We start from the raw sequence: 26785 nt of genomic DNA, 5'->3' as shown, positions 1-26785 counted from the left end.
AATAAGGTCCTTAATAACCATTAATTAACAAGTAATAAGGCATTGTTCTCGCTTTAGATCCGGTAGTTGCAAAAAGCATAGTTAACTTATAGTTAACTTATAATAGATGAGCAATAAAGTATATTTTAATATCAATAAGCAAACAAAAGATTAATAAAGGCATGGCAAAGACATAATGGGTGGGTCATGGGTGTTTGTAATGCCATTATTAACACTTATATAAGCTTATAAACACCCATTAAGGTAATAAGCATCTTGTAAGGACTTACAAGGGCCTTATTACTTGTTAATTAATGGTTATTACAAGGACCTTAATATAAAGCGTTACCGATAACTGTACACTCTGTTTTTTTGGTGCTTTTTTTCAATATAGCTATGGTGGTATTTACACCGTAAGACTACATAACTTCACTCACAGTTGTGGGTGAAGCTTCTATACTGCTACACTATATGACCTCCTCTCATTACTGTCCCTATGAGTACAGAATCATCCTTTAGACAAGGGATATGGGGTCTCTTCCTTCTGCATCCGTCTTCCTCAGCAGGTCCCCATGGTGCTGACTGTAGTGTAACTAAACTTGGACATGGACGTTCCCGTTGCCAAAACATCCTCCTCGTTGTCCCGCAGCCCGCGACGTCGGCGGCGTTGGCAAGGAGCGGCGCAGCACGAGAACGTGGCCAGCAGCGCTTTGCGGAAACGTGTGTTCATGAAGCAGTAAATGATGGGGTTTACGCAGGCAGAGGTGTAGCACAACAAATGGATGAAAGCGATGGGCGCGCCTGTGAGCGCGTGTTTGGCAGAGAGGTTATCGAAAGCCCGCCAGGTGTTGACACAGTACAGCGGCATCCAGCAGAGAAAGAAGAGCACGACGATGACCACCAGCATGCGGATGACTCGCTTCTTGGCCTCCAGCTTGGCCTCAGATGTGTTGCTGCGTGGTCGTTCGGTCTTGACCGCCCGGCTGGACGCAGCCATGGTGGACATCTCCAGAGAGTGCGGCCGTTGGACCACATTAACGTAGCAACCGTCTCCATCATCACTGCCACTGGACACAGTGGAGGTCAGGCCATTCTTCACATCTGAATGAGAGAACAGAGTAAAAAAGAAATCTCCTGTGAATTAATTGTATCGTCTTTGAAACTTGATCCTCTGTTATGTGAGTAATGTTTCCATTGTGTGAGACTGTATGCTTTTACTGTACTTTGCAGACATTGTTAAGAGCCAGATATACTCCTTATTTGGGCTGAGCAATATCATCAAAACAATATTATAATGTCAGTTCTTTTTAATATTTCTATATGTTGAAAAATGAGCAGGCGAACTGCTTTACGATAACATTTATGTCATTTAGACAGCACTTTAATTTTTGATCCTTGCAAGTTTAAGTGAAGCTAGAGCGAACCATGGCATATATAAATCATATAAATGATTCATTGATTTACCAGAAAACATTGTGATATATATCATTATCGAGATATGCAATTACTTATATTGTATAATAATAAAAAGATTTTGGCCATAGCACCCAGCCCTCCTTCCCACACTCATATATACAGTATAATTACTAGTGATGGGATGGACTGTGCCAAGGATTCGGAGCGTGTCGAGAAATCCGAGAAGTCTTTCATGAAGTGTGTATCGAGGCTTGTTTCTTTAAGGACGAGTGATGGCAAAAATATTGTTTCTTAATAAAAATGGATAAAGTCTTCATCACCCCAGTATTCATAAGCACAATCACTGTTGAATCTTTGGAAAACACTGCAACAGTTTTTACATAAACATATCATGCTCTTTTTGGAAGTATACTAACATTGACTGAAATCATACTGACACGTTGTTGTTGTTTTTTACATTAATAGACCACTACCCACACATTAATCAAAAGCAGATTAAATGAATGAATGAATGAATGAACCACACAGAATCAAACTAAATTGTTCTTGGTAGTGATTATTCCCATGCTGACACTGTTGCAAGACAGACAAGTCACAAATAGTTGACAATAAAGGTTTTGACCAGCAGGGGGGTTTGTGTTCACATGGAGCCTCAAGAAATTGGATGCTTCAAGGCTTCATGGGGCTTCATCTGGACATCACTAATAATTTTGAGTAACGATACTTGCATCATCAGGATCAACACCAAAAACTGGACAAAATGTCTGTTCTTATAAACACATTTCTTAGTGCATGCACTCTCAAGTCCTCTGTGCTGTTGTGTTTCATGTGCGCAGCAATCACCTCGTTATTTCAGAGAATTCACACAATGAACATTTGTAATTTAAAAACTCTTGGCAGTCTTGGCAGCCACAGTTTCCATCCTAGAAGGCTGAAATTTGTCATGGAGGTGTTTGTGTAGATGTAAGTATGCAGACGGTCACAGCTATTGCAAATGTACAGTTGTTTATCCTTCCTTTTCCTGTAGTATTCATATATTTGGTGATTATTTCTGCCAATAGAATAAAAAAGAAAAAAAAAATTATGTTCTGCCCAACAGCCAGTTAGGTGAAAAAAATACTGAACAAATAAGCAAGATCATCTATAATAGTACATGCACCCCATTTGTAAGGTTTCTCTTGAGTTAATCGTAGCTCTTTACAGAGCAGCAGCTCACCTTAATGGAAAAAAGAGTAGCTAGCTATTCTTGCTTAGCCGCAGTACTCATCCATCAGGGGATATTGCAATTTATTCATAAAATACGAAGGACAAAGTACTCTGACTACAATAATAGGAGCCCTAAGCAAGCAAATATAAAAAGTAACTGGCAAGGTCGTCAACCTCCCCTGTATTATTAAATTATTAAATCAAACACATTTTCCAAGAGGTTATTTTAGAAATTCTTTATCCTTTTATTGCCGTTTTTCTACCCCGTGTACTTCATCTGTCTGAGACCAAACAGATGGTGATGTCCAGGCCCGCAGCTGCCAGCCAATTCTATCCTCTAATGGAGCTCCGGCAAATACTCCATGCTGCTATCAGCCCAGAGCCACTCACACATGCACACAAAAGGTTATATCCCACTTAACCTGCACACATTACAATGATTGTAGCGCTAATGAAATCATGGTGATTAAAATGAAATTCCTCATCATTCACATAAATTGAGAAAAAAAATGTAAATGCTAACATTAGATTCTGGTCGGTAGGCGCCTGATAGTGTGGTGACATTTATCAAGAGTCACAGTTTGACACAACAATTAAATGACATCGCAATCAAAACATCATTAAAGTCAAAGATGAAATACTGTTTAATCAGACAGGCAGTATTAGTCTATCAAGCAGCATTAGTTAATCAGAGTTCTGTGGCAGCGCCTTGTTTTATGCTTGTCTTAGTGAGATAATCACCAATGATAGGAACAGGATTAACAAGTTTATTAGGAAAGGCTGCTTTTGTGAAAGATTTCACTCCTATTTCATTACAAAAGGTTTTAGTGAAAAGATGCCAACCATGATTTTATCCAATCTTTCAGTGTTATCGAGAAACTCAGGAGTTTAAATGTTAACACATCTTTATTTAACCCTCCTGTTATGGTTGTTTTTTCAGGAACAGCAATAACCCGAGGCATGTTTAATATCCAAAAGTGTCAGACACTAAAAAAATCCAATAAACATTATTTGTATTTCATTAATAACTCCATTACTAACCATTTCAATCAATATTTAGTGCAATGGTGTTCTAAAGAGAAGATTGTGGTTCAATGAGGATATTAAATTCATTAAAAACTGCATGTTAAAACTTTTTTTATGTACATTGGAAAGACCTAGATATAAAATGCAATGGTTTTACATGACACTGATTTTTTATTTATTTTTATACTTTACATTTAAATTTTTTTTCTTCTTAGGTACTTGTACTTTACTTGAGTATTTCCATTTTATGTAACTTTATTCTTCTACTCCACTACATTTTAAGGCGAATATTGTACTCCTCACTACACTACATTTAGCTGCTAGCTTTAGTTACTTTTCAGATCAAGATTTAACATTAAAAAAAACATTATATATGCAAAGTGATTTTACTTTTTTTATTTTTTTATTAAACCTCATAACAGTATATCAAGTAGTTGAAATGAGTCCTATCTTTACTAAATTGAAATGCTGCTTATATAAATGCACCAATAATAATATTGCAATAATATATTTAGAACAAATATAACAATCTGAGTGTTATGCAATTGAGTACTGCACACTGAGTACTTTTGAATGCAGGACTTTTACTAGTAGTGGAGTATTTTCACAGTGTGGTATAAGTACTTCTACTTAAGTAAGAGATCTAAACACTTTATCCACCACTGTTTCTTACATGTACTTTAATCTGTTGCATATTAATAAAGTTGTGTATATTTGAATGTGTCTGTCGTTTATCCTTGTGCAGAAAGCTCAGGACATATACATCTGAATCTAGCATTTATTATTTTGTGTGTACTTTACTGTTCATTGATTACTGTTTTTTGAGCCAAATTGCCCTCTGGGACATTAAGTAAAGCTTTACCCTCTACTATTCTCTGTATGTTCCCACATGTAGTGTACATGTCATCTCACCAGTAGAGTATTTTTTGTGGCCCATCTCAAACTGGATGCCTCTATAAAGTTCCCTGGAGATCAGTCCATAGGCCACAATCATCACCAGCCCAGGGATTGCAAACAGCACAAGCAGCAGTAGAATATACCTAAAAGAGAAATATGATAGAAGGTAAGATCATACTGTTCATGCATTCAGGCATTCATGTAGCCCCAGATTGTACTGATACACATGGCTAAGCATTGTTGGTCTGTTTGCTTGTTTTCCAGTAAAATAAAAACTGGCAGAATATCATTCAGCAAAATTTACTGTTGTTCTAAGGATATTTCCAGTACCCTTAAAGTCTGTCTTGATGAAAAATACCCCTTCTGTTGCATGATAAAAATCACTTTTTTTACCCATATCCCAAGTGAAAATCCCTTAATAATTCATAATAAAAATGGCAGCCAGAAATGACATATGTCCTTGCTCAGCTAGTGCAATTTGTACTTAAAAACAGGCTGAAAGCAGCAACTCTGCCTACATCAGTCACACTGTAAAATACAGAACTAAATGGAATTTGCAGGCCGCCGACCATGAAGCACAACCTACACCTTTGTTGTCTTTCCTCCATGAATGCATTCTAATAAAGGCAAAAAATGCCCCCCCAAAAACTATTTAAAAATACCTTAAGAAGAGCTGTAAATGTTGAAAATGACTCTGTGTTTTTCTCATTTCACATTAGAGACACAAACTGGGGCCTGGCACCAATGCACACATTTATTTAACCATAAACAAGGCGACACACAGACAAAGACAAATAATTAGGAACAAAGCTGTTAAATACACACATATGCAAACACATAGTTTTCAACTGTGCACAAATATACCAAGATCTACACAGAGTTAACTGAAATAACCCCAAAGCCTGTTACATCCTAAATCTAAACCCCTAACACACTGACACAGCCGTCTGTTCATCTGCCCTAACGTTGCAACTAAAAACACCCAATAGGCAGAAAGTGAGAGGCTTCCAAAGATGGTAGTAAATGAGCTGTTTCAGCGAAGCGTGCCTTGTTGTAAGCACACACATATCTCAGACACAGGTCATCTTAAGTTTATTCAATACAAAACAGCACATTGTCCAGATGGCAAGCAGGATGGATGATCTCAGAGCAAGTTTTAAGTTGCATTTTATGTGCTGTTCTGTGCTTAGTTACTCCGGATGCTTACAGAAAAGGAAAAACAGCTAGTTTTTGTATGCCATTATCTTCTCTATTTAAAACAAATCTGTTTCTTATTAAAAGTAGAAACTTTGGTATGGCACTATAAAAGGAAACAGGGAGCGAAAGAAATGGAATAGTCGTGTATGGACACTGAAGAAACTGTGCATGTACGTGTACTTGTGTGGTTTGGAGGCTCTCACTAATCTCTATTTGTTCTTGTATCGATTGTGCTTTTTAATCTGTCAATGAGATGTGCTGAGCAGTGCATGGTTGTAGGACCATTCTGGATACACAATACAGTGATGACTGTTCAGCATTTTGTCTCTACCGAAAAAAGCTGGATGGATGACATTCATGTAGTTTGATTTTTATGAGGTTAAAATTACCTTGAATTTGGTTGTTGATACAAGATGAGTGTGATTTTAAAATGAAGCTTTATGTTGACTAACACTGCTGTGCAAGAACCTTGTTGTTCCTGTACATTTGTCCCTCACATGAATTTTCAAGTGTGCAGTGTCTGAAGCTTGCATTGGGATTAGGAGCTTTCCCCTTGAATTTAATGTCTTTTTTTCCCCGCAATACTTTGCAGACAAACTGTATTGTGAAGGTAGCACTTAAATGCATGTTGTAGTCTTTTCTGTCTATTTATCTCTAATATTTGGGAACTATTAATAAAAAAAATGCTTTGTTCATATAACATATCCTTAAGAAAGAGATCTTACAAAAAGTCATACATAAAAGTTATTTTGATATCCTTACATATGTACGTTCAATCGAATGCTGTGAAGTGGTGACACAATTGCTGCTGCTATTTTAGTTTAGTTTAAGTTTAAATTTAGACAACAAGCACACTTGGTTAAGGGTCGGAAAAAAGAACAGGGTTTGGATTAAAATAATAAAATATATCAAAAATATTTGTCAGTCCAAGAGTAAACAAGGTGGGATATTTAGCAAAGAGTCATTTCAATAAAATGTGATTGTCAATCCGTAGCCTTTTTTGGCCTTGTATGACGTGTAGTTTATGCTAGTTAATGTTTTTTGTTTTTCACATAGTTGCAGATAAACACCTTCATTTTGCACAAAGTTGTATTAAAGTGATAGATGAGGATTACACTCACCAGGCCTGCTCCGCTGCTGCAAGGGGCCACTTGTGGCGACACTGGTGAGCAGTGGTGTTGTCGGGACGCTGAAAGGACTCCAAGTGACTGATGATTGGATAGGGGGTCATGATGACGAAGGCTAGCACCCATGTAGCAGCGATCACCCGGTAGGCATGGGAGCGAGTCTGCCACACCCGGGACTTCAGTGGGTTACATATGGCGCTGTAGCGCTCGATTGCTATTGCAACCAGGCTAAATGTGGAGATGCTCACTGATATTCCTGTAGCCAGAAAAAAGTATTTAAAAGAAAAGTAAGCATACAAGCAATCTTGTTATTTGATGATTAGAAAGTTATTACTGATAGAACTTGCAGACATAATAAAAAGGTGACAAAAACATATTTGTTGATGTGCACGTAATATCTGCCATAATAACTGAGAACAAAATGTGGCGGCCTGTGGAGACGTACTTGCAAATTAATATAGCAAAAGGCGGAAGGTGGGGATGGTTATCTCAGTCCTGGTAGAAGAAATCCTGTTGGCCTCGGCCACTGATTTTATCTGCCATCTCCCTTCTGACAGGGCAAGACGGGAAATTACTCTTTACCTCTCTCATCCATGTTCTCAATGAGAATACAGACTGTGTGTGTGTGTGTGTGTGTGTGTGTGTGTGTGTGTGTGTGTGAGACAGGACCCATGGGCGCACTGTGTTGTGTCTGCTCCAATGAGGGCAGCACAGCACATCTCACTAAAGCAAAGAACAATCAGCCCCGGGTCTGTCCACTTTACATCAATTCACAGAGATGATGTCTCTCCTTCATTCGCAGGCCATGTGTTTTATTTAGTTCGCCTTTTCTGTTTAATTATCAGGTGGCTTTTCCTTTATGGTCAGCACAATGTTCCTGTACATTCTGTTTGTCTCTGACCTTTGCATAATCATTATCATTTTGTTGTCATTCTCTCTGTCCTTAACTTCAACCACTGCATATTCTCCTCTTTTTAATATCTGTTTTTATTCCCCTCAATAGATAAGTGTAGAATTTGATTTATGAGGGGGAAAATAATCCATTATCTCTATTTCCAGGTAAATACGTTTTTGTTTTTTTCAATCTGTGAGGTGCAAAAGTCTGAAATAAAGTGCATTTATTGAAGTACTGTAAGAACAATTATGAGGTTCTTTCAAAGCAACTTTATCCACTAAATTCTGGTCCATTTTACTCTTTACTCTACTAGCCATAGTTAGGAAGGAGCAACAGTGAGTTCATAGTTTAGTAGTACACAAAAATTCTACTTTTACTTCAATAGTTTTTATCTCAAGGATTTTACTCTGCCTAATTTGAAGACACATCTGTTACAGAGTAATACCCAAAAGCACATGCAAAAGACTTGATAAACAGTGTGTGAAAGGAACAAAAGAATGTTGATATAGATATAAAAAAATAATTAAGTCATATGTTATCATTAGTGTCCCTTGGAAAATAAGGTTGGATCTTCCTAAGTGAGTGTGGTACTTTTTTATCTTCACTGCAGTGATGTGCGGGTCAGGGGAGGCAGGAAAGGCCATGCCTCACCTGTCATCATTAAAGAAAAAAATGTAAAATGAAAAAAAGAATTAAAATTTATATATTATACATATCCAGTGATCTGCACTATAAAGTTATTTTTTTTATCTAACTCCACCAGTTTTAGATAATTTTTTATTCAAAATGGTACCAAGTGAGGCACGCAGTTCTCAGTCCTGCCTCATGTTAGAGGGCACTCGTGATCCCAGTGATTCTTCTTGCGAATCCTCGGCTGCACAATAAGTGACAGCAAGCTACAATCTACAGTTAGCAAGTCAAGTGCAGCCATCTGTTTATTAAAAAAAACTTCAACAAACAAGTTATCGATGCTTTTGTTCAGAAGAAGCGGCACATGGACGTCATCTATAAGTAAAGGTTAGACCATAATAACTTTTTTTTTAATTAATGTGCTTTTTTGTGTGCAACAGTTTGTATGTTTAAAGAAAGCTGATATGAGATTTTAAACATAGCCCGTTAACTGCTGCCAATCAAATGGTGAATAAGTTACTCTGTAGGGTTCATATGTTGTAAATGTGATTGTGATGAAGTCAGTGCCTCACCAGCCATGAACCACACCGCACATCACTGCTTCACTGAGATATGTGAGGACCATAGAAATAAATGGTAAATGGTTGCTTACACTACAGACACCACTCATTCACCTATTCATACAATGGTTGCCGAGACTTCACTACATGGTGCCACCTGCCACTGATGAATGCATCATCGGGAGCAATTTGGGGATCAGTATGGGTTATAGTATGCAGGAGAGTGAACGAGCAGAGGAGTTCGACATAAAGCAGATTGAGGAGGTCTTAGCTGCATGTGCTCAAGGCTCACACAAAGCTGTCAGACAGGTACAACAGCAGACGCTCTGTCATTGTAATGTTTTCTCCAGATGAGAATACTCATCTGGAGATATAGTTACTGTTGCTAGGCAACTTTACTGTGCACGTGTGCAAAAATGTCTTTTGCTGTCGACTATTATGTGGTTTTTCAACTGTAGCTACATGTTGTCTGCTTGGTGATGTTTTATTCTCCTATGATTCTATAAGAATTTACAATTATAGAGTTTAATATTGCACCCACCAATGGTGTTCATGCTCATTTTTTTCTAAATTATGTACATGCTATGTACTGCAAAGTGTCAATTAAGGAATTTGCTGCCATTTTGTGCATCCGTGATGTGATGAGCTGCTAATGCATTTAATTTTGTAGCCTTAATATGTTCTTAATTTAATCTAATAGGCCTATTATATAAAACCATCATGATATTTAATTTCTCATCAATTCACTTGTGTTTTAAAAATGTAATAATGTAAAAATGTTTGCTCAAAGCGGGCCTACATTTCAAAATGAGATACTTGTGCTTTTATTTGTGTGCACATTTTACCCAAGTAATTTTACTTTAAATTCAGTAAAATATACTAGTAGTCTTTCCATATATATATATTATATATCAGATTGGTTGGCAAACAAACTGGTACAGTACCAGTAGGAAAAGCAGGCATGTTTTGTTGACGGACTACGGTGTAGGTGGTGAAGATGGGAAAAGAAGAGAACTCATTAACTTGAGTCATGGATATTTCCCTTGATGTGAACTAGAACAATTAGTCTTTGCTCACTTAAACTCGCCAATGAACCTCACACAAATGGGGGAGATAATGAAAATGGTCAGTGATACCGTTCAATGGTAATCTATACTTTTATCAAAGTGGTGGACAGGAGGTCAGAGAACCTGTTTACTTCCTGAGTGCTGCTTGTTTCCACGATTGTTGTAATTTAGGTTCCCAAGTAAGAGAGATCAATAGAGGATCTGCATCTGGATGGAGTTTTATTTTGGCAGTAAATTAATGGGTTGCAAAGTCTCAACGGCCGCTGTGTATCCCCCTTTTTTCATTTCTATCGGATGCCAGTCAACCACTCCTCAAGGCAACATGGAATTATCCCAATAAACAGTCTGGAATGTATGTTTAATATAATAATGTTCAATTTAAACCACAAGAAGAAAAGGAAAATGCTGGAAGTGATTCAGTTTTGTCAGATTTGCAGGCAGGCTATAATTGGATTTTTTTAAATTGACGAAAGTAACAAAAAGGGAAAATGTACTGCTTATTTAAGTAATTTCACTTGGAAGTGCCTTATTGATTAATCAAAAACTGTGAAGATGTGTGATGTACACCAGAAAGTTTTGTCTGTGCCAGCTGTGGAAAATTGTCTGTGATGATTACAGTTTCTCCTGTTGTACGAGCTTTTTTTACCCAAAAGACGAATGGAAATTATTTGAGAAAATGGTAATTTGCTAATTTACACAGTGCTACCAATCAAGCTGAATTAAAAATGTATTAACTGGTTGTTTTCAGCTTGTTGAAGTGGCAAGAAATGCCAGGGGGAAAAAAGGGGGGGAAAAGTCTTTAATTGTTTCCCAGACCACCAGCCAGCATCTTCAAACCTGTTGTATCCAGTCAACAGGCCAAAAAAAAAATCATTTTTAATTAATGATGTGAATGTTGCCTCATAGCTCGCCACAACACATTCTGTGTACCAGTTAGCTGTCTGGCATCTTGTCTGACTGCAATGATGTGACATATGGGTGTGAATATTTATGAAAATCCAAGAAGTAGGCTAATGGAGGATTATCATCTTACAAGATGAGGAGTAATAGATATGGAAGTCTTAATTATACGAAAATGTCTCCAGGGTTTCTTTAATAAATGTAAGGGTTTCCATCATTCTGTGTTTTGCTATCCTTTACTATGTTGATACATTAAAGCTTCATTAAATCGAAAATATTTGATCTCATTTGACTTACAAGTGCAGTACAACTGATGTAGAAGAGGCTGTTATATAACATCAAAGATATTTCTATCCCATTTTATTCTACTTTCAATGGACTGATGCGAACATAGTCACATTTAAGCAGGTCTTTTTGTATCTTGGCATTTACACTTACAATTTCCCCTGAAAATACGGCTTTCCATATCTTGAAATGTAATTGGACTGAAATTCCAATTCGGCAGACGTCCTTCTAAGTTCCATCATAAAACGAGTGATCTCCTGTGTGCAGATGTTCACCCCAAAGCATTTAAGTAAGCCTGAGCTGCCAGTTCAGCTGGATCAGATAAAGATGGCATTTTACAGCAACTTCAAGCAAAGGTTACAGGAAAAAGATTAGCCCTTACATAGTACAGAAGATTTTGTATTTATTAATTTCACCATCTAGATGCTATCTAAAGAAGGTTTTGATACCAGCCCTTACTACACGTGCCCTGTTGTATTTATTCTGTTCAAAATATGTTCTGAAGAGTCAACCAATAATGAAAAATGTACCATCCTCAGAAATGTTTTATGCCAATAACACCAGTAAAATGGTTGGATATCACAACACATAAGAATTTTCCTTCAAGGCTGCTTTTCAGAAAAAATAAAATATGTAAATTGTTTTAATGCACTAGAATGCTAGCCTGGCTAACACCAGACTAATCTCAAATGAGATGTAGTCTGGGAACCAACCGTTCATTTCTCCGTAGAGGAGGTGTGGTTTACGATCCTCCGGAGCCGTTTATTGGACGCTTAGAATGTCTATCAAAAGCATCGTAGGTAGCTCTTAGCCAATCAGATCAGTTATACCAGATGACGTATGTAGAGCAACAGAAATGGATGGTTATTGTGTGTGTGTCTGTGAGAGTGTTGCTTGCTGCTTTGCTTCTCCAGTTCTCGCTTTCTGCAAGATTATTTATTTTCACGCTTTATTCCCCCCTCATGTCATTCAGCCACACACATCCACTGATTTTATGGGCAATAAACAAGCTGCTCTCTCGGCGGCTCCGCTGTCACCCGGCTCGTAGCGAGATCACCGGCGTTACAATAGCGGGGCTAATAGCTAATAGCCCCGCTAATACCGTAACGATACCGCTATTAGCCCCGCTACTTAAATGCCGTTGATCTCGATACGAGCCGGGGGACAGCGGAGCCACCGAGAGACCTTTCGCCTTTCAACTTTAGCTCTAAACTATTTAAAACACCATCTACAGCTAAAGAGAGTTTCGCGTCTGCTGCAGCCATGTTGGATCCGTAAGAAAACTACAAGCTTCCGTCTGCCGGGTAGTACGCGTCATCGTCTTGCCGTCCCTCCCCGTTCTGTGATTGGATCCCTAAAACAGGGCTAAGAAAGCCCTCTGGTTTCCAGACCCTTTTGCAGTTCGAAATCAAATCGAGCGCGCAAGGCAGTCTGGGTATACCCAGGCTACTAGAATGCCCCTGTGATGGTTATAAATGTGGTAATAAATCAATGAATGTAAGAATATCAGTAGATGACAATTATCCTACATCAAGACTTACAAAGCTTACAATAATTTAAAAAACAGAGCTATTAGTGCTTTTATTTACTTTTTAAATGTGACTTTGTTCACTTCAATCCTTCAATTAAAAAAATAACAATGACAATCAATATACATGGCCACCCATAGCGTTGGAATGATTTTGTTTTCAGACACAATCCTCTGTTAATTGTGGTAACTTTTTCATTGTGATATGTTTGGAAGAGATTGATAAATAAAGTTGTAAGATAGGGTGACCATATTTTGATTTCCAAAAAAGAGGACAATCGGCACGGCCTCGAGACACAAATTCAGACAGGCTTCTCGGAGGTTGATGAACATGCTTTATTATGCTTCAATGGTGCAAAATTAACTTCTGTAATAAAATAAAATGAAATCTGTAAAAACTAAAAATAATAGCTCTCGTAGACTCTTTTCAAATAAATGAATAAATAATATGAAATAGTGTTCTAAATATGAACTCTTCTGTTAGACAATCTAGCTTCAACAATATATCTCTTAATAACTGCAATAAGATAAATAATAGAAGAGTCTCACAAAGATACTAACTTAACAAACAAAAAGGATCTATACTTTTCATCTTTAGTTGTCTTTGAGCTTTGAGATCTCCAGCACCTTTATTAGACACTGAGACATATGTGCCAGCATTGCACACGGTGCACTCCGCCTCCCACCCGACCGGTACGTCGGAAAAAATTTTTGCAGTCCATCTGTGAAGCTGCACTTACGCTTCGGCATTTCCCGTGCAATGCTGCTCCGCTGTTCGATCTGCCCTCTGTCTGCTCTGCTCTCTGTCTCTTTCTGTGTGTGTGCGCGGCGCTGACCCGCCCACTAGGCAGCCTCTTGGTAATTACGTCTCGCAAAATTGTGTGCAAAGCGCCGGTCAATTTACGTGCACGTGTACTGGTCCTATGAAAAACAGTGAACACCGGACATTTTCGTGAATTTATATTTTAAAGTGTGCAGAAACCTTAAATCTTTTAAACATTTGGTGAGTTGAGGTACAACAACTGAGTTCACTGCTGATTTTCCAATTTTTTATGTGTGAAATGTCCTCAAAAACGACATTAATGGAACAAAAAAAGTTGTGTCTATGTATCCTCATTATAGAGTGAATTTTGGTTTATATAGGCAGTAGTTGATTTATGACCATAGAAGTGATATTAAATGTAGAGAGTGATGGCAAATATATTGATAGAAGGTCAGTATATTTGCCTCATTACCCCCCCTTCTCTCACCCATGAGGTAGGACACTATCTTGCACATGGCGGCTCCAAAGATGAAGTCCTTGAGGATGCTGGGGATGAGGGTGAAGGGCATGCAGAAGACGGCCATCATCAGGTCGCTGACGGCGAGCGACAGCAGGAAGGTGTTGGTCACGGTGCGCATGCGCTTATTGACCGTCAGCACCACGATGATGAGCAGGTTACCGAACACGCTCAGGAAGAAGATGAGCGAGTAGAGCAGGATCCGCAGCATGTGGTAGTCATCTGGTTCAGAGGAAAACAGCAGAGAGATATCAGAGATGAGCTTCACCTGTTGAACTAGCAGCTCTGTTTTACATGGTGATCAATAAGATCTCGCTGCCTTTAAAAAATTCCTGGTACAAACTGACTGCTCTCTCGTATGGTGGAAACAGACTCTAGTCACTTGTTTCAGTGTATCCTCATACATCTTTTTTTATAGTAAAAACTTATAGTTCATCTGATATGTTTCTAAATTTGAAAGTTGTATTTAACATTGTTAAATTGTTGTAACAACATTGTGTGACAGTTTTAAACACATGGTTAATGATGTGAAATATAACTGGTTGGTCACAGTCATGGAAAAAATAATTAGACCACCCTTGTTTTCTTCAGTTTCTTGTTCATTGTAATGCCTGGTACAACTAAAGGTACATTTGTTTGGACTGATATCTAGCCATTTTCCATGGTTTTCTTGATAATGATTTTGGTTATTATTATTTTTTGGTTTAGGCACCAAAACTACTTGGTAAACTTTAGAAAAAAGTACTACTGTAGATGACTAAGTGACGTATGGAAGCTAACTGATGTGCATAACTTTAAATAACATAATTTACTTTTGGGGTAAAATAGGACAAAAACGGCAGTTTCCTGTGTCATAGGCCTTTTTCTTTCTTTTTTTTTTTACCCCTATCCACCAACCCAACCCAACCTTCTGCCTACATGGGCTTTGTCTCTCTTTATACCACGTCACCTGCATGTCTTGATTACCAAAGCCACTAGGTTGCCACCTAACAGCTAATGTCAATATAGTTTGTAAAAAGCTGCGCCTCCTGACTCATGATTACAGGGGTTATTAATTATAGCACAGTATTTTTGTCCTATAAGTAAGAACAGTGAATAAGAACAACGGCCTGTTTACGCCTCAATAATAAATACAGTAAAACAGTATATATCGAACTTGCACCATCTGGTTGAGAAGTGGGGTGGACAAGGACACAGGTATTGCCACATTATGACATTAGAAAATAAGACACACTCATAAATAGATTCACACACATCCGGTAATTGACATGCTTGTCTCTGCTGTCACAAGGCTGGGACAAAATGGGTCAGCTTGTTTTTCATAGCTGCAAAAAATGTTTTTGCTGGCATGGCAAACCGTCATAAAAGTATCCCAGTTCTGAAATTCTATAAATAATATAATTAGGCAAACTCAATTATCATTTTGTATGCACATGCTTTACTGCAGCCCACCATAGCAAATTACTATTAATTAGCTGTTGTGCATCAAATTTGGGTACCAACATTTTCCACTTTGGAAGTTGAACCCAACATTTTCTCTACAAAAAACTACAAATACAGTACACTGTGGGTTGCAGCATGAAGCCAGCATGTGCCCTCAGCCATTAGCAGGTTCACTGGATCATGTCCTGTAAAGTCCATGTTGTCTGTTTTCTCTGTTATCTTCCTCTCACCCCCTGCTTAGACACAACACGTTTTAACGGGCTACCCACTGCGTCTGTATCCAGGGATTAGAGGCACCCATGTGCGCCACATCCACAGGACACACATCAAATCACATGCATAAGCCCAAACGTCATTGGCACAGTTGTGGAGGCATGTGCAACCAACACACTCGAGCCTTAATCCTCTGAAAATACCAAACCAACAGTTCCTCTAAGGCATTGGTAAAATGCACAGACTGACATCTGCATCACATCTAGAGAGGGTCTGTTCCCTGCAAAACACCAATAAAATAAACTGCTATCTACATCTTTTCTTTTCACTGACTGCACTCCAGTTCCTATGAGGCTATTTTTAAACTAAATTGTCATTTTTCAGGCGCCTCTCCTTGACCTTTACCCTTTTTCAATCTATGAAGTATTCTGCAGTTTGCTATGTCTGCTTCTTTTCTTTGTCCATTCCATCTCTTTCCGCTCTCAATTAAAAGTATAAAGCTTTAAAAAAAAAAAAACAGCAACATAGTAGCAAGGCCAGCCAAATAGCCACATGACTCATATCTGATGAGATTTTTTTTTTTTGTCAAAAACAGCTGTTCAGTTTATAGTAGTGTGTTGACCACTGGTCAACTGAAGGATGTACTTTTTAATGGGATCAACCATGGGCTCATACAACCCCACTTTTTTGAAGTGGGGTTGTATGAGCTACTTCATATAGTTAGTGTATTACCTGCAGGAGACATTAGGCGGTATGCCCCAAGTTTAGAGAGGCAGGAGTACCACATAGAAGCTGAGCAGTGAATGTGGGATTGTGGCAAAATGTATTTTATATATTATATTAGTTTAAGTGCATACTATACATATATACTGTATTTAGATTACTAACCACTTGAAGTGGTAGATCAGCAACTCTTGTAGTCGTGAAGGTAAAATTTCTGTTTTTGTGAAAGGAGTCTGGTGGCTTTGAAGAGAATACAGAACGCTATAATGGCTTCAGTTTCCTGCTGGAAAAGGGAGCCTGATGGAAAGGTAAAACTGTAAAAATATATCAATATACTTAAACTGATCTAGATTGTTTTTTGTTGGCTAAAATATGTTTTGCTGTTGCCGCCGTCCCAAACAGTACATTGCTTAGCTTCTGTGTCAGTACTCTTGTCTGCTTCTTCAAACTGGGGGCGTGCTGACCGCCATCTACTGTAGGTAATACACTGACTATAGAAATGTAGTCATAACTATCTCTTGAAGAATCAGAGGTCAATTACACCATAATTGATTCATGTTTTCTAGCTTTTTTAAGGGATCATAACAACACTGACTCACTTGGTAAACATTACAAATATCTATCAAAAATAGAAAATATCATACCCATATTTCCCCTGACCTGTGTCACATCTGTCTAACGTAATCATGTACCGGATGCATATTGATTTACAGTAACACACCTGGGATGTAAATGTGTAAATTATACTAGCTTGGATCAATGGTGGTGTAATCGCCCTCTTTTGTATCTGTGTGTTAAGTAAAAAAACAATGTTGAGTTTAGATCAAGATGTAAAAAAAAATCTGAACTAGTGCTTAAATAAGGTGAAAGAGGACCATCCAAAACAGGCTTCGGCTTCACCAAATCCATAGGGGCGGATGTGTTGTTCCTATATGAAAATAGGATGACGGTATGTCCCTTAATTGATTTAATGCTCTTGCCTTCATCCAGCCGCTCTGAAAGATTTTGTTTAACTCGCAGGCTTATCGATGGCTTCAAGTGTGTGTGTGTGTGTGTGTGTGTGTCTCTCTCTCTCTTTCACAGAAACACACTTACAGTCTTTCCATCTAATGGCATGAGGCTTCACCATCTGTCTCACACACTCCTATGCAAATAAAAAGCAGTAACCTTTAATATAGTAGGTACTGTTAGGCTTAAAAAACATCAGGGTTTTCTTAACCACAATAGGCTTGCAAACTGCAGCAACTTGAAAGTGTCTAATTTTGTTGGTTGTTTGTGCACATGCATAATGAAAATGTGCACACAGATGATTGGCAAGAGAGAAACCAACACTCTCCTTTATTACTCTCTGTCTGTCTCTCTCTCTCTTTCTCTCGCTGAATGAAATATGTTATACTGGCCGCTGCCTAATCAAAGCCAATTAGCTCTCCCGTGTTCTCGCTTGCTGTGCGGGAAACACTGATAACTCTCTGAACACATTTACCAGTTCCTTCAGGCCAACATTTCCACAGCTCTTCCTGCTCTTGTGTGTAAGAGCTGAAGCATTATATTAATCACCCTCACCAATGCTCTACCTGCACTCACTGGCCAATGTGCCACAAAGATTAATTTCTGCTAAATATAAAGTCTCATGCTCTTATTCTGTAGTTTCCCCTCCTTCCTTCCTGGTCGGATTCCTATTGATGTATGAACCTAGATTGTTTAACAAGATTGTTTGCATCCTGAAATTAACATTCTTGGCATACAGCTAGAATTTTCTCTTTTCTAAAAAGCTGCACAGTCTCTATGACATACAGAGACAGGTCTGCAGTTTCTCTAGAGGCTTTTATTGTTACAAAGCATGATGGCATTTTTAATCTTGAAGTTCTTGCAAATGTTTCTTATAGAGACAAACTAATCTGCGTTGTGTGAGCATTTATAGCAACCGTATCCACATTAGGAGAGAAAAGCCAAGCTAATACTGTATCTGTCAATGGTAGAATGTAACCAGGTATGCTTATTCAAATTCAAATAATGTAGTTTTGAGGTAAGTGTACTTCAACTGAATATTTCCATTTTGTGCCACTTTAAATTTACAGTAAACTAAAAGTCAGAGGGATTTTTTTTTACTCCTTTACATATACGTACATAGAGTCTTACATATATATATATATGTGTGTGTGTGTGTGTGTGTGTGTGTGTGTGTGTGTGTGTGTGTGCATGTATATATATATATATATATATAAATACAAACACACACACACATATATATATATATATATATATATATATTACAGATGTAGTTATTTTTCAGATTCATATAAATAATAAGAATATCATTATTACATTACATTACATTACATGTCATTTAGCAGACGCTTTTGTCCAAAGCGACTTACAATAAGTGCATTCAACCTGATGGTACTAGACATAGACCATAGGAATCGAGTAAGTACATAACTTTAAGAGCTAACTGTCATTGCTAAGGAGTGCTATATGTTAAAGAAGAAAAGAAGAGAAAAGAATAAGAATTTTTTTTTTTTTTTTTTAAATATATGTATCTGTTAGGTGACCATGACTTAACCGAGGTATTGTTGGAAGAGATAGGTCTTCAGCCTGCGGCGGAAGGACATTATCAAATAAATTGTATTATATTAGGTAATGACGACTTAAAAGTTGCGTTTTGGCAGCTCATTGTTTTGGTTACAACTTATTTGTTTTGTCTCATCACTCACATGAATCTTTTCTAGATGCATCAGGGAGCAGTTACATCTCTGATGAATGTACTGCACACAATAGTAGAATGTATAAAATATGGATGTAATCTCTGCAATGACACCCAGTGGTTTCTAAAGGGCTTAACAGGGAATTAAAATCGCTTTTTTTCATATGGAGGACTGACAGCCATTGAAATTAAATGACTAACTGGTTAATACAGCAATGCATATTTCAATCAGGTTTACTGGTTTCATCATGGCTCTGATGGAATCTCCTATCTGCGTTAGTCTTTACATCTGTGCTGCTCTTGATGTATGGGGGGTTAAATGAATTACATGTACAGTGTTAAGCTTTTCACATTTCACCACCTTTGACAGACATTTCCTGTTATCTGGAGGGCATCTGTACATGCTGCACACACCGACAGATTTTTAAGATTGAACTAATACTATTGAAGAAAATACAACACTCACTGTTGGGTATCTACAAAAGGACATATGTTGCTATATGATCCAGTATGATATATTCAGTTGGTGTGTAACTTATGAAAGATTAATATCAAAGGCTGCTGTAGAATTATTTAAATATACTTATTAAGATCACTGTAAAGTCAGGAACTCCTAGCAGTCTCAGTCCCTGTAGGGATATTATAGGAGTATTACTCTGAGCCTGAAAGACCACTCTAAGTCCTAATGCAATTCAGTTGCACCAACTCTGGGGGGATGTTAATGTTTGTTGTAAGCCAACTCAAGCCCACTAGGTCTACCTAGCTACCTAGCACAGACTACCTGTTATCGATCACATTGCAGTTAAAAAAACAATAAAATGAATGATATACATTTAAATTGGTCATGTTGGTCACAATAATCCCGCCCCAAGCCCCTGATGTAAGCGGAGACCAGCAAAGAGTTGGTGCCGCTCTGGAACCAGTTTACCTGGCAGAGAGCTGGTTCTTTGGCTGTCAAAACACGAAGAACCAGTTCAAGATAAGGCACTGACTCGGAACCGGCCCTCGAACTCCCTTGGTCAAAAAGGGGGACATGTACACTTTAAAATTCAGTGTTTTTCTGGCGAGAAAAATGGTCAAAACATTGACAGCTGGATAGGCATTGCCATATAAACCATCGTCAGTTCAATCGACCGTTGGACCAAGCCAAGTACAATGCATCTCCTCCTGCCGTTTTCCTGACAGAAATATATTGGAAATAATCAATAACAAATTTAGTCTAGTTGTTACTTCCTATGCTCACAGAATTCATTTAACACTTGAGACACAAAACAGTACTTTGACGGCATGAGACACTTTCTTATTCCTTAGACAATTTATGAAATGACTGTCCTTTTATTCCTATCTAGGAGCTGTTGGTAAATCTGATTTGTTTGTCTGGAGGATTTGTGTATTAGTGTAAAAATTTACAAATAAAGTATTTAAACTGGGATTATGTTCATGATATCAGTAGCTGACCTGCTGGTAAAAGGCCAAACCAAAGAGCTCATTTTTTTCTGCCCCACCATTTCAGTGTCATTACTGAATTACACACAGCAGTTTCTGGCAGCAACCACTCCTGTCAACCACAACACAGTGAAAATAGAGGTTCGATGTAAGCTTAAAGCATACCATGAACTTATTCTGTTGCAGTAAAATACTCTATATATTTAACACTGAAGCTAATGTAGCCGACTACTACAACTTCATGAAAAGTCATTGCAGAAATAAACAGTGTCCAATTATTTGGAGAACTATTTTCACTTTAAAGAGCCAAATGACAGAAGGCAAGCCTGTAGCACTGGAGGTGTGGGGAGCTGGTTTCATGAGTGAGTGTGTGTGTGTGTGTGTGTGTGTGTGTGTGTTCTTGTACTAGGAACGGAACATGTATTTAACCAACAGAGTGAGGATATTTTTGTGAAGTGAGGACATTTTAGCTGGTCCTCAATTCTTTAAAGGCTTGTTTGAGAGTTAAGACTTTTTTTTAGGGTTAAGGTTACAATTAGGTTTATGTTAGGGTTAGGGTTGGGCATTTAGTTGCTGTGGTGAAGGTTAGGTTAAGGGTTAGGGTAAGGGGCTAGAGAATTCAGTATTCCAATGAGGGCCCTCACAAAGATAGAAGTACAAGGATATGTGTGTGTGTGTGTGTGTGTGTGTGTCCATTGGCTCTGCACAGTGTGCTCTCTGTTTACAGACCATTGGGGGGAAAACATTGCAGCATTCAGAAGTTTTTCTGAAATAATCACAACATGTCAGAGAATACTGCTTCAGTTTATCTTCCAGTTATTATTTATCAGAGTATGTTCCTTGCACATCTCAGTAATGTGTATCGATTTTAGTTGCATCACATATTCACAGCACAGTACCTGTGTGTACCTGCATGTACACATTTTACACAGCTTAGCTTGTGCAAAGTCCATTAACACTTTTCAATCTCTTGTGTAATCTTGATTATTGGAACACATCACTGCTATTATTTTTAAGTGTTGGATGTGAGAGGCTGGTGAACAGATTCTCTGCCAACAATAACAGTAAAATAATTCAAGTGCAAACTTAACCGCAGTGGCATAGGCTATTATTAGATATGCAGTGAAAACTGGATGAATTAATAATGGGGTTCATAGTCATCCATGAATATTTAAGGTTTCATCTTTTTTTTTCCCATTCAGTATGTCAGATATTATATTGACTGTGAATTATCCCCTCCCCTCTATGTCTAATACATATGCAGCATGTGTCACTTTCTATCCCAGTTGGCTCTCGTGTCGCTGCACCTATCAGGGAAAAGGCGGCTTCGCTTCTGTAAGACTGAGGTATCTGTAAATGTCACAGCTAGTAGCTAATCCAGCATAGTAAATGTCATCTAAGCCTCGTCACTAAGCCAACTGCACCACTGAACAGTTGATGGAGGAGACTAAATAAAACCGCTGCTTGTTGACTGACGACACACGAGTCGCATAGCCTCCGGTCAAGGCACTCGGACGACAAAACAACATGTTGGTTACTTGGCACACAGTTCAGGCATGTATTAAACACCTCAGCTCTCGAGAGGCAGTGATATGAGAGGGTGTGAGCGATAGAGATAGTGAAATGCGCACAAACGGGAGAGAGGGAGCGCTGAGTGAAATGGTGGGAGTGAAGAGGGAAATGAAAAGCAGCGGAGGGTTTCATTTTTTTGTCTAAATTTCCTTTTGTGAGGAATAAACTGCTTTGTGTTCAGGGACTGAAAGTGGTAGTTTGTTCCTGGCAGCCACTCCTGCTACCGTCATCATCACCTCCAAAGTAATCACCTACTGTTGTATGATGAATTGCACTGCAATCAGCCAGTATCCTTGACAACTCATAAACATTTTTATCGAGTCTATAAATAGAGGCGTTCACCTGTGTCTTGTGCAGTAAACAAGGTGTAACGGCATCCTTTAAAGCCACTATAACTAATATTAGGTCTATAGCAGGCGTATCACACCATGCGCTGTGAAGCACTTCGAGAGCCTGCAGGTTTTTTGTTCCACAACAAAAATAACACCTGAGATGCATCCAATGGGAAATCATCTTGAAAGGTGTTTTTGTGGTTGAGCGATATGTTTCCCCCCCTTCCAGCTGTGAGTTGTGTTCGCCTCCGTTAGGCGTCTGTGTCAAGAGTGGATACCGGTATCGAATAGTGAAAATCTCACAAAGCGGGTGACTTGTTTAAACAATGAAAGGTTTTACAGAGATAATCAATAACCCATAGGGTGCATTTTGCACCATTACAAAGGTTCTCTTGTGATTTAGTGCTGCACCTCCATTTAAAAGAGGGAACTTGCTCCAGACAGAATAAAAAAGAATATTTGACCCTCCCTGTCTGGTAAATGTCTCTCAAACTCTACATCTCCTGTTTTATTACCAGCTTTCCTTTAATAAACTACAATCAGAGCCTAAGCCTGATAAAATATATTTAGGATTTAGTTGTTTACTCCAAAGTCAAAAAGCTTCTCCTGAGCCACAGCGACTAGTATATTCATATTTATGTATAGAAATTGGAGTTCTCCTTTAGAATGTTCTGTTTTAAATTTGACAGACAGACCAAGAGTTCAAATGCATATTTAAGGCATGCCCCCCTAGAAAATGTCAGCATTTCAGCAAGTACTTATCTCCTAAAGAGTTCAAATGCATATTTAAGGCATGCCCCCCAAGAAAATGTCAGCATTTCAGCAAGTACTTATCTCCAAAAGACTTGAAACTAACGATTGAGGCCATGAAATTATTATGAGAATGTTTATTGAGGTAATAAAACCAGTCAGAAAAAGGGCCATTTCCCTATTGACTTGCATACAAATAGACTTATTTTTGCAACTGGTGGTGTAACACCCTGCTGGCTATTAGACAGAATGGAGGTTTTTGGGCACTTTGCATTGGTATCACTAATCAGGCCTTGAGAAAGTCAGGCAATGTATTCTCATGAAACAGTTCGTATGATATCTTACAAAAATGTATGCTCTATAATCACATTCAAGATAATACATTTTGAAGAAAAAAGCTTGATGGAAACACCAAAATAAAAACTTCAAAAATAATGTGCTAAACAGGAAATGCCTTTTCTGAATAAGTTCTGACGTAGCGAACATTTAACTCACATGACCAATCAGAAGAAGCTGTTGATGGATTAGCATACAGCAATACATTACTCTGCCATCATCTGACGAAAGTACATTTATGCAGCTTTGTTTATTTGCTCTAAACCAATTGATGGAAACGTCCATAATTCGCATTTTCTTTAATGCAACATTTCAAAATTTTGCTTAAAATTTTCTTCGACTTTAGTGGAAACACAGCTAATGGCTTATATATCTTATAAAATGAGGTCATTCTATTTAAGGTTGTGCAATGGTCGTAGAATCACTATTTTAAGCATGTGGACTTTCTTTGTAACGTTATAAAATGGTTTGAAATAGTTTTAAACACAGGGTTAATGTTGTGCATTGTGTTGGGCAGTCGGTGGCTAGAGGTTAGGAATCAGGCTTGTAATCGGAGGGTCGTCGGTTTGACTGACAGGTCAAGGACTGTCGCCCTTGAGCAAATCCCCTTACACAGCTCCCTGGGGGTGCAGAAATGTGCTGCGCACTGCTCCTTAGCATGGTATGTTCACTGGTGTCTAAAAAAGGATGGATTAAATGCAGAGTTTGAATTTCCCAATTGTGGGACTAATAAGGGAATCTTGATCTTAAAACGTTATGAAAATTAACTACTTGGTTAGGTTTATGAGGTTTAATTCACAGAGGAGACAGACATGTCCATCCACCATGACCTCCTCCATAAGCAGACTTTGTCACTCTTTATACTACATCACCTGACTTCTGTCATAATAACTATAGCCACAAGGGGTCGCCGACTAACAGCAAACAGTTACGTGGGTCATATACCAATTATGATGCATTACTTTTGAATATATGTACAAAAAGTGACAACAGCCTGCGTTGGAAGGAAGTAGGGATAGATGCGACCTTATAAGGGGAAAAAGCTGTAGATTCCTGTTTTCTGCTGACAGCATGACCACAATCATTCATGACAATAAAGTTCCCTATACCTTAACTAAGAAATAATTCTATTCAAGCTGTTCTTGTGCCAATGACTTGATTACGTCAAGCACAGGATAGTGCTATTCATTTCCCATTTTCCAATTGACATTATTTTACACATTGTACACATTATCATAATGCTATGGGGGGGGGGGGGGGGGGGGGGGGGGGAACACACCGCCTTGCCCAGGATGCAGCAACAGTGGGTGCGTGAAATTGCCACGGAGGAGGATGGAGAGACGAGACGAATGGCAGGCTCATACCCACAGTACCCTAGTCTAGTCTACATCTGGTGAGTCAGAGTAAAACAAACTTCATCCACAGCTCTGTGACATCACAGAACTGATTCATATTTGTAATGGTTTTGAAAGGCACAGACAAATAATACTGTCCTGCTGAGAACGTCATCAGATCAGAAACACTCTGAACGTGACCCCCAGCTGATTTCACTGATTAGAAAAATGGTAATTCATTTGTGAAACACCTGCAGATGGCTGACTATAAGTGGTCCATGGCACATGTTTTGACAACCCTGGCTCTGCAAAAAACTAAAATGCGTGTGACCGATAGGGAATCTGACAGCATCATAACTCAATCTAAACACAAAGCGTCAGATTGATGGACAGAGATGGGAAGAGAGAACTGAACGTGTTGGAGAAGTAATCAAACTCTGAAATGACGGAGTGAGTAATGTTGGTGAGTGACAGCAGCTGTACAGGGTCAGACAGACTCATTTTTTCTCTGAAGAAGATGAGTGTGTGGTCTCGTTAGAAGAGACGACAGGAATGCTAAATCGAGAGAAATAAGGCAGTTAAAAGCCAAACTGAAGAGAGGTGATTATTTGTGAGTGACATAGTGCGTGGGCAAAAAAAACATAATAGAGCTGCATAAAAATGGATTAAGCTCCCAACTTAACTGTGCTGCTGCACTTCTCACCAGACATGAGCCACAGCAGTGTTGATTTTCACAGGTGTCCAAGTGAGTTTGTCATTTTGAGTGGACTTGTTAAGCTCAGTGTAGTGGTCATACTACTGGATATTACTTACTACTGGCATGTGTAGAAGTAGCTAAACGTAAAAATGGAGGAAATCATTCAGTTAGGAAACTTACATCTCTCATTAATGATGTTTAAGCTGTCAGCATTCAGCATCATAATGAAGGCGCTCAATCTCTGCAGTGTCTCCTACACACATGCAACTCACACACAGTCACACATCTCATTTCACGGAAGCGCTGGGAAACAACTGTTAAGGGATGAAAATAGCAGGTGTTGATTGATAAAATAACAAGTGGAGACGGGAGTAAGAGGAAATTGCAAGACTGCTGACGCACATCAATGTTCCTTCTATTTACAAGCAAACTCAGTTTAATGAACATAGTCCCAAATCACACATTCACCTCAAAGGCAGACGTAGATACACAGTCCAGATCGGAAGCCATCTGACTTTTTCATAAATAAATCCCCTGTGTGGACAGGATTTAATTCCCGCCTGTGACACACTCTGCTCTCTCTCTCACTCTCTCTGCTCTCTGAGTCCTGTTTCACTGCATACACCTGAACGTCCACTCTGGGGATCAATAAAGAGTCTAGTAACTGAATCTTATTTACATCAATTTTCCCTTAAAGTAAAGCAAATAGAACCTAACAACCCAGCTTTACTTTGAGAAATACTGTTGTCTTGCTGTGATTCATGATGTTTAGTTAACTATTGCTTTTATAGTTGAATTATGATCCAAAAGTTATGCACTCTTATTTTTCTGAAGTTATTTTATGGGAATCAGAATCTTATCAGTTTATCCTACAATTAATTTTATTGAAGCACAGTTGTTTACTTGTAAAAACCAGCTGGAGGCAAGTAGTTAAGTCAGGTCCAGCAGAAAAACATTCAATGCAAAATGAGGTTAGAGTTGAATAATGTGTGTGTGTTCACCTTTGTGCCTCACACCCTGAGGTATGAGTGTGGAAACGTTGCCGCAGGTGAGGTTTGATGTCTCCAAACTGCCGTTACTGGCTCCGTTCTGCTGCGCATCCGTCTCCGCTGCGACGCACTCCGGGGACGCAAATGTTTCATTTCGCGTATAAAAATCCATCTCTCTTGATTCAATGTCTGTAAGGTTACAACAACAAAAAAGTTCGATTAAGATCTTTTGTCAATTTTCGCCTTTAAAGTG

General features: G+C 38.5%; 1 protein-coding gene across 1 annotated transcript; it reads right to left on the bottom strand.

Moving 5' to 3' along the window:
- Positions 1-538: 538 nt before the first annotated feature.
- cckbrb (cholecystokinin B receptor b) lies at positions 539-26785 on the bottom strand. Its single transcript, XM_059343134.1, has 5 exons — positions 26545-26785; positions 13964-14215; positions 6843-7104; positions 4540-4667; positions 539-1080 (listed from the first exon to the last, which is right to left on the bottom strand). The coding sequence occupies exons 1-5, from the start codon at positions 26702-26704 to the stop codon at positions 539-541; spliced, it is 1344 nt and encodes a 447-aa protein (XP_059199117.1). The 5' UTR covers positions 26705-26785.

Source organism: Centropristis striata, chromosome 10 (assembly GCF_030273125.1).
Source record: "Centropristis striata isolate RG_2023a ecotype Rhode Island chromosome 10, C.striata_1.0, whole genome shotgun sequence".
Taxonomy (NCBI): Eukaryota; Metazoa; Chordata; class Actinopteri; order Perciformes; family Serranidae; genus Centropristis; species Centropristis striata.
The sequence above is the reverse complement of the archived record's forward strand: the minus strand, read 5'-3'. Positions and strand labels throughout refer to the sequence as shown.